This window comes from Herpailurus yagouaroundi, unplaced genomic scaffold (genome assembly GCF_014898765.1).
Source record: "Herpailurus yagouaroundi ecotype Mexico unplaced genomic scaffold, PumYag 250, whole genome shotgun sequence".
NCBI classification, from domain to species: Eukaryota; Metazoa; Chordata; class Mammalia; order Carnivora; family Felidae; genus Herpailurus; species Herpailurus yagouaroundi.
Window position 1 is genome coordinate 19,521,387 of NW_024412467.1, and position 12,960 is coordinate 19,534,346.

The window sequence follows — 12,960 nt, forward strand, 5'->3', positions numbered from 1 at the left end:
AGCTGACCTGGGAGGTCCCGTTGGGTTCAACTGCCATGCAGTTTTGTGGCTGTGGTTAGGACACATTGCCTCTCTGGCTCAAGTTGCTCTGAACAAGGAGGCACTTGGTATTGAAGCCCTGAGGTTCTTTCTTGCCAGAATATTTACAATTCTGTGTGAGATTCCAGTCTACCCTGAGCCTGTGGAAAGGGGTAGTAGAATTCTGACTCCTCTCTATGTGTCATTCTCTCCATTCTTGTGGAGAAATAGATGGTCATGTGACATCCATGACCATAACAGGTGCCATGAGGCAATATGCCAGAAACTGATCCTTGGCCCCACAGAGCAGTAGAGCTGCACCAGGAACCTTACCCTATGCATCTTTCTCCTCAATTTGTTGCTATCCTACCACTGTGAACTACAATGGCTACATTGGCCACAGAACTATAAACAGATGGCAAGGAAGTGATAGTGTGGCCTGTCATTCTCATCCCTGACTGAGAGGCGTTAGGGTGGGAGGACACCACTGGGACTTCCTCCCTGCTGGTTGGGGAACCACAATCAGCAATTCCAAACAGTAGCTGGAAAGAGGCAGCAAAGACAGTGACTATCGTTTTGAGCTCTTGAAGACCTCATCTCTCATGACTCTATCTTTGAGAATGACTTAACAAGCATGTCTGGGGGCTGCAACCCTAACAATAGCAGGAAGGAAGTCGGGTCACATCCCAAGCACTAGATGCACACGTAGCCTCATTCTTAGTTATTTGGAGGTTCAGAGTGTTTCTACCCCTATGGACAGACCACAGAGAACAAAACACTTTTCTCTCCCTTTGGAAGTAGGTAAGAGTAAGGACCAAGAGTTACGACTGAGCCAGAAAAAAAATGGGACAGTGGGATTGATGAACTTGAGGGGTCTCATATAAAATTTGGATAGAGAGCCAGACAACAACAGCAATCAAATTGGCACCAGCATTCACACAGAAGATAGAAGTAGAAAGACAGTTCAGTGTATGTTCTGAGATGATGTGTCAGCTAACTGCTGTGCAGATTAGTCCCACCTGTACAGACAGAATCCATCATTTCTTCTATACAACCCTTCTAATTGTACATTTGACATTACCACAAAGTTTCCTGCAATGCTGACAGCCCAGGTTAATGTATAATAATGTTAGGACAGTAACAGCACAATGACCCTGTGAAACACGTACCATTTGAGGAAAAAGCACTAGGATACAGGGAACTTTGTGCAAAGAAAGGCCTTAGGGTCTTCAGGACACAATAGGTCAAGTTCAAGTAAAGAGAGCTTGTTGACCAGCCATCAAACCCAGAATCAATTGACTGGTAACTCAGAACCTGTGTCCTTGGCTAGTCTGAGTTCATAGTCTTTATCTTTGGTCTGGGACATCCCAGACACCTAGGAAGATACTGAACTAAGTATGGCTATAACCCCAGGAAGGTGTAAGAATACAGGTATGAATAAATATCAGTGTAACTATATTAGAGACATAAATGTAAACCCATGTTACCAATATTTGAAAAATACTGTAGTTTAAGAAAAAAAGGGTAGTAAGTGGAAACATCATTGTGATAATTTGTATCTGCTTTGCCTGTTTTTAAAGATTTTAAAGCATTTAAGGAAATCTGTTGTATTAGGTTAAATGTTCAAGATAATTCTATTAATAAATGGGTGACCAATGTATGTATGTCTGCAATAAAATTAGTGTTTAACTTACAAAATTCTGACTTAATTGTCCAAGTAGTGTTTAATTGCTTAAGGGATTTTATTATATGGTGTAGGAAGATTGAATTGAGCATGAAAACATACGGAGGACCCTTGAATAGGAAAGATCCCAGCTATGGGAAAAGATTCTAATAGATAACAGGCAGAGGGAACCCTGATCGTTCTGTTGTGGATTTCTCCAGAGCAGGAGCTGGCACAGTTCCCACCTGGCCATAAGGGGATACACCAGGCTTCAAATAGCGGTGCCCATTGGCAGCTCTTCTTCGACTGTTAATTGTGCTTGGAAGCAGCATTTTCTAGGCTGAGGATATTTTCTTCCTCCTCCTAGCCATTGGGTTGGTCACCACTCACTTCTGTCCTGAAGGCGGAGAGGCATGGAGGGAACTGGTACAGAATTTCAAGAAGGGACACACAATGATGCCTTCTTGGATCCCACAAGGAGGCTGGCAGATGTGACTTGCACACTTCCTGCTGTGCATGAATCATCCCTTGACTGCACCCAGATGGATGGTCAAATAATTGTTTCTGGTGGACCCCAGAGAACCCCTTCCAATGCTTGGTTGGCTCCTCTAGGGTCCCAGAACAGAGCTACTGTACAGGGGCCTGATATATCACTTTACAAGGTATCCCAGAAAGATACCAAACACCAACTGACATGACACAGAGTTCCTGGGTGGATCATCTTTCCCTTTCCATTAAAATACCAGCCCTGTTGTTTGGGTTTTAGAAGGGAGCATCTGCCCCCGCATATGTGTGACCAACATTGCTCCTGCATTGCGCCTTCCAGCTTGTTCTTATCAGCATTGCAGAGGACTCTGCCGGGCTCGGTACTCCTTCATCATTGGGAGCCTGGTGCCTGTCAGTCTCTGCCAGGTTCTTCAGCTGCATAATTCGGGGCTGGAAAGGGGCTCTTTCACCTTCACCTTCTTTGGTCTGGAGCAAGCAAGCTGCTTTGGCCCCCTATGCTCCCTCTTCCCGTAGTGCTGAGTTTGAAGCCTCGCCCAGGACTTCGCACTGGTGGCGGCTTGGGGGAATATATGGTTTATGTTGTTGTTTGCACAAAAATAGCCACAGAGCTCAGCAACATCCTTCCCCCCATCTCTGCCCCTTCAAAGATTCTCCTCCAAAACATGAACAAGGCTGCTTATCACGATTTTGCTTGAGAATGGGAAGAGCAGTGAACAGCACCCTAGAAGACGTTTCCTGCCTGTGCAGAAGAGCCTCTTAGACTCACAGGCTCTTGGCTTTTTCCCCTCTTTAAGTCCTCATTCACTAATGGACTCAGGATCTCTTTTGAAAAGTGCTTGGGAGAATCAACGCTGCCTTGGAAGTCTGGCTCTAACAACCTCACAGAAACGGGGAGGAGCTCAGTGACTCGGTAGCCAGAACCCACCTACACAGTTTGCTCTGGTCCAGCTCCTGTTCACAGTCAACTTTTTCTTGTTCCCATTTTTAATAATATATATTAATATATATAACATAATATATAACATATATATTTTATTTTAACTTAATATGCATATTCTAGTGCATATATTTATTTACATAATACATATTATATATATTTATAAATTTATATATTCATTTTAATTTATGATATATTATATATTATTTATATATATTATTTTAATACATATAATATATTACAAATATATACATTTTAAAAATAATTGCATATTTAAAAAATTTTTTTAAGTTTATTTATTTTTGACAGAGAGTGTGAGCATGAGCTAGGGAGGGGTAGAGAGAGAGAGGGAGACACAGAATCTGAAGCAAGCTCCAGGCTCTGAGCTGTCAGCACAGAGCCTGACACATGGCTCAAACTCACAAACTGTAAGATCATGACCTGGGCTGAAGTCAGATGCTTAACCGACTGAGCCACCCAGGCACCTCAAATAATTGTATATTTTAAAATCAGATTTCTGCCTTTAAGTTTGAGCAGTAAGGCCTCGCTATGCTCCCAGAAGCTAGCTGTTTAATCTTGCATGCCCACTTATCCCTTTAAAATGGCATCATTGTCTCCCTGGCTATTTGTCTACTTTTCTCTAATTGTACAATATTTATATCCCTATTAATCTAGGAACATAAACTAAGGGACAAATGGCTTTCTGTGTGCAATATTTTAAAGTACTGTTAAGTGACTATGAGCCTGTGATATTTTCCATTATTATTATTCTTTTAATTGTGTTCCTTCTTTTGTATTGTTTTATGCTTCATTTATTTCAGAATTATTAGGCTTTGAGGAAAGCAGATTTTTTTCCCCCCACTCCCTTTCCTTCCAGGGCAGTTTTAAAATAATTTTTATACAAACACTTTATCAACATGCCCTCCTCTGCAGCCAGGTCATTTGGAGTTTACCCTTTATCTTGGAGAAGATGTCGCCAGCATTGCTTCGCATTTTTAAAATCTGATTAATTGTCCTCCTTGACTATCTTGATGGATTATTCAGATGCACGTGACCTGATTTTGACTTTGAAATTAAAGATTTTTTTGGAGGTCAGATAAAGTGCCTGCCCTACTGTAAACTCCAGCAGCATGCAAAACCTATTTAGGCAGAAATGGACAAAGCTGATTGCCTTCAAGGAGAGAAGAGTATGTGTTGATTAAGTGTGAAGCATGGTGACCAGTCACCCTAGAACCTCCCAGGTGACTGGCCCAGATCCCCTAGGGGCCACCCACACCCTCAACTTACTGCTGGAGATGGGGCTCCCCCTGCCCTGCTCTCCCCACTCACCAACTTCTCCACACTGAAAACGGCTGTCAGGTGCAGAGGAAATAGGGTTTCCCTATAAAATAAGCAAGCCAACTGCAAAGGAGGGCTATGATCAAAAAATTTGCTATTCTTACTGACAAGAGAATGGCCTTCCATTTGCTTGTCTTAAAAATTTGGTAGATGTCATTTCCAAACACCTTGCAACAAAAGAGAACTTGATACACGTAGCTGAAAAATGTAGATGTGAGTGTTCCTTCTCTTCTACAACTCTTACGGGTCTCTGATGGATACTTGGGAAGAGCCAAACTAGTCCAGCTCTGAATGCATGCAGAGAGGGGGAGGCTGGTGTAGGTAGAGATGGAACAATCCTTGAATCAGAAGACAAGTCTTTCTCCTCTTCCTCTTCCTCCTTCCTTTCTCGTTCACTTCTTCCTACCTTCTTCCTCATACTCTTCCTCCTTCTTTTGCTAGTGTAAGGTTTTAACCTCCTCACCCAAAGACTTGGTCTTTGAGCTGTCTCTTCTCCCTGTCCCTATCCTACATCTTTGGGATCAGATGGCATAGGTTGTGCCATATTGGAATTCCATGATAAGGCTTTGAATCACTGGGCATGGAGTCAGACACTTAGGGTTGTATCATGACTCAGTATGTTACTAGATAAGATAGTTAATATGTAGGTGCTTCAATTTCTCTACCTGGAAAATGGAGACAAACATCTTATATACCTCATAGGACTCTTCATAAGGATCGAATGAGACCTTATAAATGGAGTGACTTTATAGATTATAAAACACTATGGAAAATCAGATTATTATGGAAATAATGATTCTCTCAAAGGTATCATGACTTCCTGCATTCATGGTGGTTTTGTGTCAAGATTACTTGGTCACATAGCCTCTCTATGGCTAAAATTATCCAGAAGATGCAGAACTTGAGGCTCTGAACTGGTGAAGAGTTTGAAAGATTCTTTCCTAACCTTGACCAGGGAACAGGAACATTTTTCTATAAAGAGCCAAACAGTTAATATTTCAGGATCTGTGCCCATACAGTCACTATCACACTACTTATGGGAGAAGCCATAGACAAGGCATAAACACATGAGCATGACTGTGTTCTAATAAAACTTTATGGAGACAGAAATTTGACTTTCATATAATTTTCACATGTCACAAATATTATTATTCTTTTGAATCTTCTAGCCATCTGAAAATGTAAAAACAATTCTTCATTCACAGGCCATATAAAACCAGGCAGCATGTAGGGGTGCCTGGGTGGCTTCAGTGGGTTGAGCATCCCGCTTCAGCTCAGGTCATGATCTTAAAGTTTGTGAGTGTGAGCCCCACGTCAGGCTCTGTGCTGACAGCTCAGAGCCTGGAGCCTGCTTCGCATTCTGTGTGCGTCTCTCTCTCTCTCTGCTCCTTCCCTGCTCACACGCTGTCTCTCTCTCTCTCAAAAATAAATAAAGATTAAAAAAATTAAAAAAACAAAAACAAAAAACCAGGCAGCATGTAGGATTTAGTGTGTAGACTTCACTTGCCAACTGCTGCCCTAGACTCATCCCAGGAGCCACTTGCATGGCCAGGTTGACTGTGAGTATCAAACATATCAAAAGGGAGACATGAAGTCATTTAGGCAATGTATCATAGGTCTCTTACTTTTTATGACCCTCTTCTCTGCCTGTTTTATGTCAAAGCATCTTACAGCATGTTAAAGTCTGTTAAAGGACAACCCCAAGGTTCACACTCAAGGCCCTTGCCAAAAGATACAACCTAGACCTCTGCTTGTCAACCCTTATCAAAAAAACCAAAATAGCAGCAACAACAATGGCAACACTATTTATGGGTGGCTGCCTGGAGCACATGTGGCTCATCCATTCCTCTAGGCAGTCTAACTTTCCCTTGAGCAATTCAGACCTGCAAGTGCTTACATTCATGGAAGTTTCTACTGCAGCCCTTTGCAAAATTAACCCTGATTTGCATTTTTGTGATGAGCCCTTGTTTCCCACTGAGGGGCACCATGAGAAACAGCGGATGGGAGTCACATCTGTCCAGGGAGAGATTTCTCTCAGAGCTCATCCCAGTATCAGGAAAACGTAGACAGCTCCTTAAAAACTGGTTTTATTTTGCAAACAATGTAATCTCCTCATTTGATTTGGCTTCAAGGAAGCTCATAGTCAGATATACCTCTACTGACTGTAAAATATCTTACAAGCCATCAGCAGCAAAGATTTATTGAAGCGCATAGTATGTACTAAGCACTTGGTATGCGGTGCTTTTTACTTAATCCTCACATAGCCTTTGAGAGGTAGGTAAAATTATTATCCCTATTGTCATGGGCTGAATGATGGCTCCCAAAGATACCCATGTCCTAATCCCCAGAACATGCAAATGCTGCCTAATGTGGCAAAAGGGAATTTACAGGTGTGATTAAATCTCCTTGAGACAGGAAGATAATGCTAATCCCAGTGTCCTAAAAAGGAGGCAGAGGGAAATCTTGCATAGATGAAAGCAATGTGACAACAAGATGTTGCAGCAAGATGCGACACTGTTGGCTTTGAAGATGGAGGAAGGGGCTATGATCCAAGGAATGCAGCTGTAGAAGCTGGAAAAGACAAAGAAAGAGATCTCCCCTGGAGTTTCCAAAGGAGCGTGGCCCTTGACTAAGTGAAGTTGGCTTCGGACTTCTAACCTCTGGAACACTAAAAGAATATATGTATGTCATTTTGGGCCAGAAAGTGGTAACCATTAGTGCATCCATAGGAAACTCATATACCACTTTGCAATCAAGGACAGGAGGCAGAGAGTATTGCCCAAGGGGTGGAATGAGGTTTCCTGACCCCAGACCCCCATATTTTATCTTGGACATTGCCTCGTCTGTTGTATGTGTCCTGACCTCTCCTGGATTTATTATTCCCCTCCTGCCCTCCTCCTGATTCTCCCACTACCTCCATCCTCCAATCCTGTGGACTTTCGTAATCCACCTGATGCCATAGTGTGGTAGAAGCAGCATATAAATAAATACATCAGTGGACATTTGTGGCATGTGAATGGAGTGAAGTCCCTGGGCTTTTGCTAGCTGTGGAGATTGTCTTATGATTTAACAAAAGAAAGGTCCCCAGCTGCTTCTCTTCCTCCTTCTGCTTTTGTAAAGACTGCCACTCTTTTCTTTACTATAGCATGAACAGTTGGACAGAGCAGGACTTCTGCTTTTTCAGAAAATCGTGCTCATTTCCTAATCAGTATTCAGAGCCCAGTAACTGCTTGCGAGCTTCTTTCTTTCTCCCAAAGGATTTTTGTCTTATTTAGAACAGTGTCCAGCCTAAAAGCTCTCCCTCCCACTAAAATTATAAAACAAAACAAGAAGGAAAATAATGAAGCACTAAACTCAGAAAACAGTAGATCCTTTATTTTTGTGGGATGACATCCCCACATCTGTGTGAATGTAGGGATTCTAGAAGCCCTGATATGCACTGAGGATGTCTGGATACCAGGGTTTCATACAGGGTCACAACACGTGGCCTTTGCTCTATGTTAACAATGTGAACGTCTTGGGGCTGAGGGAGCTGCCCTGTTATGAATCCAGCAGCTAAAGGGAGGAATGTTTCCATCCGGGAGGGGTATGTGACCATTCAGTGCCTGATATAGCTCAATGGCTCTCAAGAGATGAGGCAGGGCTCACCTTTGGAGAAGCCCCCAGGGCATTGCTTTCTTTTCTGCTGATCCTAAAGTATACCAAGAATCTTTCCGAAGTTGAGGCTGTTGATATGATACTAGTTTAGACTTTTATCATTTCTTTCCTGGGTTATTGATTCTATAGCCTACACATCCTGGCTGTGGCCTCAAACAGCTTTCAATCTAATATCCATGCTCCAACCCATTCCCCGAGGAAATCTTTCCAAAATGCAATCTCCTCATTGCTGAAGGGATGCAGCTCCACCACGTCTCTTGTATTAGGGTTCTCCTGTTTCTCTGGAGAAATATCTATATCTATCTATATCATCTATATCTATATCTATATCATCTATATCTATATCTATATCTATATCATCTATATCTATAAAATAGAAAAAGAATTATCATAAGGTGTTGACTCACATGATTATGGAGGCTGAGAAGCCCCATGATCTGCCATTTGCAAACAAGAGACCCAGGAAGGCTGGTGGTGTCTGAAGGCCTGAGAGAGAGGCAGAAAGCCAGAAGAGCTACATGCAGGAGGTCCAAGTCCCAGCTTACAGTCAGGCTGAGAGAGTGAGTCCTTCCTTCCTCCACCTTTTGTTTCTGTTCAGGCCTTCAACAGACTGGACAGTGCCCACTCACGCTGGGGAGGGTGATCTGCTTTTCTCAGGCCACTGATTCTGGTGCTAATCTCCCCTGGACACACTCTCACAGTCATACCCTGAAAGTGTTTAATCAGTTCCCTGGGTGTCCTATGGCCCAGGCAAGGTGACACATGAAATTCACCATCACTCTTGGGCTCTGCCCACATTCCCTACCTTATTTCTCATCCTCCCTTGTGTTCCAGTCCTTCTGCAGTCCCCTGAACTCTGCCTGCTGGCATCTCCCTGCTGTCACACACGTGCCAGAGTTATCCTTCCTATCCCTTACCTCTACCCCACCTGCCTTCACATAGCAGAAGATTAAAGCATACCAGAGTCAGCCAGACCTGGTATCAACTCATTTTAATTCCACAGATATTGACTTCATGCCTTCTCTGTGCCCCCAAGATGTAATTCTGCCACTATTACCTGTGTGTCCTTGGAAGAGTCACCTGGCATTTCTAACTCTCGCTTACACATCTGTAAAATATTAATGCGTAGGAAGAATTTAGCATGGTGCCTGGCACATGTAAACCTTCCAAGGACATAAGGTGTTATAATTGCCATTTTTATCATTCTTTGAGGCTGAGGTCAAGCTTGATGACCCTTTCCCTGGTAGGTTAAGATCCCCAACCTCACCCTCTCCAACTACCATGACCCCCGGTGCAAGACGCACGCCTCTATTCTGGCGCTTCCCATTGAGCATTTCCCCTATTGTTTAGTTGTCTGATCTTCCCACTACCCTTTGATGAGAACTGTGTCTCTTTCATTCTTTTTCCCTGAGTGACCAGAGCAAGACTTGTGCCGACATTTGTTGACTCCATTGAGTGGCTACCCAGAGGGAGGAGTTATCCCCAGAGGCGGGTGATATGCTTTTTTTTCTTTTCCTGGTGCATCCACTTCTCTTGCTTTTCTTGGCAATGACTTGAAAGGCTGTGCCAGGCTTGGCTGCAGGCTGCAGTCTGGTCTGAGGGAGGGATCAGCCATGGCAACCTTTTATGGGAGGATGAATTAGAAAAACAAATTCCGAGCATCCCATTCATCTCAAGGCTCTCTTCTTATCCTGCACCTACAATGCATACATGCCAGCAGAAAGCATCTCATTCCCATGGGAAAAGCAAGAGTAATGAGATCAAGTCCTATAGCATTGAGCCATTCATTGTCTTTTACATTAGAAAAAAAAATGTTTTTGTGTGTTTCAATGTTCAATGTTCCTTCTTTTTAAAAGAGTGAAGTCAAGTTGGACAAATGGTTCTGGAGGCCAGCCTGACCATCCCAGCCTCTCCAAGGAAACTCCTGAGGTGGCAATTGTAGGATCAGCTATCTGCTCAAATGCAACATCTCCACTACTCCCCAGCTTATCATGGGGCCAATTTAAATACTTAAAGGACATTTTTTTTTTCTAACTCCTCCAATCAGAACTGCCTTTTGCTTCCTGTCTACCTCCAAAGTGTCATATTTCATACTGGCATACTTTTTCATGAACCTATCCCTCTAATGTTCATTCAAGTTGTGATCCTGAGGTTGAGTTCATTTTTCCCACTCAGGCCCCCTTTGTGGACTGAATTGTTCCCTGCTCCCCACCTGCCAATTCATATGTTGAAATCCTAACCCTTGGTACCTTAGAATGTGATTTTATTTGAAGATGGGTTCTTTAAAGAGGTGATTAAGGTTAAATGAAGTCCTGTGGGTGGGCCCCAATCCAATAGGATTGGTGTCTTTATAAGACAAGAAGGCACAGAGGAAAGACCACGTGAGGACATTGGGAGAAGATGACCATCTGCCAGCCAAGGAGAGAAGCCTCAGGAGAAACTGACCATGTTGACACCTTGACCTGGGACTTCCAGCCAAAGAGCTGTGAGAAAATAAATATCTGTTGTTTAAGACCCAGTCTGTGGTACTCTGCTCCAAAGTGTTGGTTCTGACTCTGACTGCAGCAGCTCCCTGCATTCTATTGATTAGATTGTGTTTTTTGTTAGCAAAGACATATGTCCCATTGGGGTAATAACCATGGCTCATTCTCATTGGTTATGTCTGGCTCTGGACAAAACCCTGGCATTGAGAGATCAGGTAAGTGTTGAATTCATGAGCAACACTGCTCTGGAATGTCATACAAAGGGCAGGAATCTACTCTTTGGGCATATGTGATCTTTTCACTCAATTTGCAAACTAAATAAACTGGAAAGATAACCCAGGTATACAGTTTGTATACCCAGGTATACAGGTATACAGTGGTGACTATTGGAAGCATTTTTTATTTTTTTATATTAAAAAAATCTTTAATGTGTATTTATTTTTGAGAGAGGGAAGGAGAGAGAGAGAGAGAGAGAGAGAGAGAGAGAGAGAGAGAGAAAGGGAGCACAAGTTGGGGAGGGGCAGAGAGAGAGACATACACACAGAATCCAAAGCAGGCTCCAGGCTCTGAGCTAACAGCACAAAGCCCAATGTAGGTCTTGAACCCACCAACTGTGAGATTATGACCTGAACCAAATGGCACACTTAACCAACTGAGCCACCCAGGTGCCCTGAAAACATCTTTTCTTAATTTTGAGCTGATGGGGGTGTCAGGATTTGGTAGACTCCTTAGTCATTTTTGTTGTTTTCTGGCTCTGCGGTATTAATGAACTGCTCCATTTAGACCCAAGGCCTTTTTCATGTCCTTTTCGTGGCTCTCTTTGGGCTGTTTCCTACTCACACCTCCCACCCCACCTTCCCCCAAGGGCTCTCGAATCACCTTGCAGACCCACTACAAGTGGAGAAAGTGTTTAGCCCCTGGGCCCCTCATCCTTTCCCCACCCCAACTAAGCACTTCAGTGGCCCCTTCCATGGGCCTTAATTTTCCCATAAACACAAACAATGACGTTTTGAAAGACCTTACCACAACTCTGGTAGAACACTTCCAAGTTTCCATCCCGGCAGACCGTGTGTGGGGGCCAGGCTTTGCCGTTGCTGCTGGGAGATATCAGAGTCCAGATAAGGAGGAGGACCACCGTGACACCCTCCATGAGAGACCTTGCATGTGACCCACAGAAAACTAGCAGTCCCAATGCAAAGGGCCTTCCGGGTCCTCTCTGTCCTCTCACTACAGGGGTGAATGTTCAGTTTCACTTCTCATATTTTATTCTCCCAAGGAACCGCTGTGAGATGCATTTGAATACTGTTCCCCCAGGACCTTTGACACTTGAATGAGCACGGTGAGGATAGCTTGTGTCTAAGGTAGGCTGGATGTTGATGTTCCACTTTCATGGGGAGGAGCCAGCAAGTGATGCATGACCTTATGCCATGGTCCCCCTCCAAACAGCCCCCTTAGAGTCCTGCACCCCCAGGTGGAGTGGTGAACTCAGGAAAGCAACACCACAGTACCCCCATGTCTCCATAGGCTCCTATGTGGGCTGTGGACCAGGGACCTGGCGGGGTGCCAGCAGGCATCATTTGGCATTTGGAGGGCTACAGAATAACATTTGGAATCTGGAATGAGGTTTTTGCCCTGTTGGCATTTTCTCCCGTTTGGCTCCAGCCCACTCTCAGGGTTAGGGTTTCAGCAGTGAATTGTGCAGCTGTGAGAACAGAGTTTGTTCCGGGAGCAGCAGATGTGGCCTCTGGAGGTGTGGTGGAGGGAATGGCCCTGAGAGCTGAGCTGTGTTCTATTTCTAGGTTTGGCTTCGTGAAAGGGGTGGCGAAGGAGGGGGAAGTGAGGGCCTCCTTTTTAAGATGGTGTGGAGGAAGGTTAATTTCTTTGGTCATTGGAGGGATGATTAATGTCACATCCCACTTTCTCTTCAAAGCCAAGAGTCTGTCCCCCTCTTCCACTACCTCTGTTGTTCTGCATCACAATGGCAAAATTTATCAACCCTGGTTCCCCGCCTCCCACCTCAACTTAGTTTAAGAGAACCAGAGTCAGGGCCAAGGCAAGCAGATTGGAGAAGTAAACAGAGTACACTATTTCCCCTGGGAGGAAAAGCATTTCTCTGAGCTCACTAGACAAATTGACTGTTTCTGCTGATAGGTAACTTTAGTTACCTCAAAACTTCTTTTGAAGTAAGTGGAACTTAATTACCAGGAAAACAAATACATTGACTTAATTGATGGGTATTTAGGATTTCATGGGAGACATCACAAAGTAGCCATTTGGGGAAGGGGGAGGTCTGGGTTGATTGTTTTGTTTTGTTTTGTTTTTTAGGTACTCATCTGTAAATAAGTTTAGAGATGTTG

At 43.7% G+C, this 12,960-nt stretch overlaps 1 protein-coding gene across 5 annotated transcripts in view; it reads right to left on the minus strand.

Moving 5' to 3' along the window:
• LY86 (lymphocyte antigen 86) overlaps window positions 1-11,819 on the minus strand; it is a 59,267-nt gene extending 47,448 nt beyond the window's left edge. For all 5 annotated transcript variants that reach the window (XR_005786123.1, XR_005786124.1, XM_040460433.1 and 2 more), the window contains exon 1: window positions 11,627-11,819. Coding sequence is in view for 3 of the 5 variants with exons in the window: in XM_040460433.1 (XP_040316367.1) it covers window positions 11,627-11,753 (127 nt within the window). In the remaining 2 variants the exon portion in view is untranslated. The remainder of the gene's footprint in view (window positions 1-11,626) is intronic.
• Window positions 11,820-12,960: the final 1,141 nt, after the last annotated feature.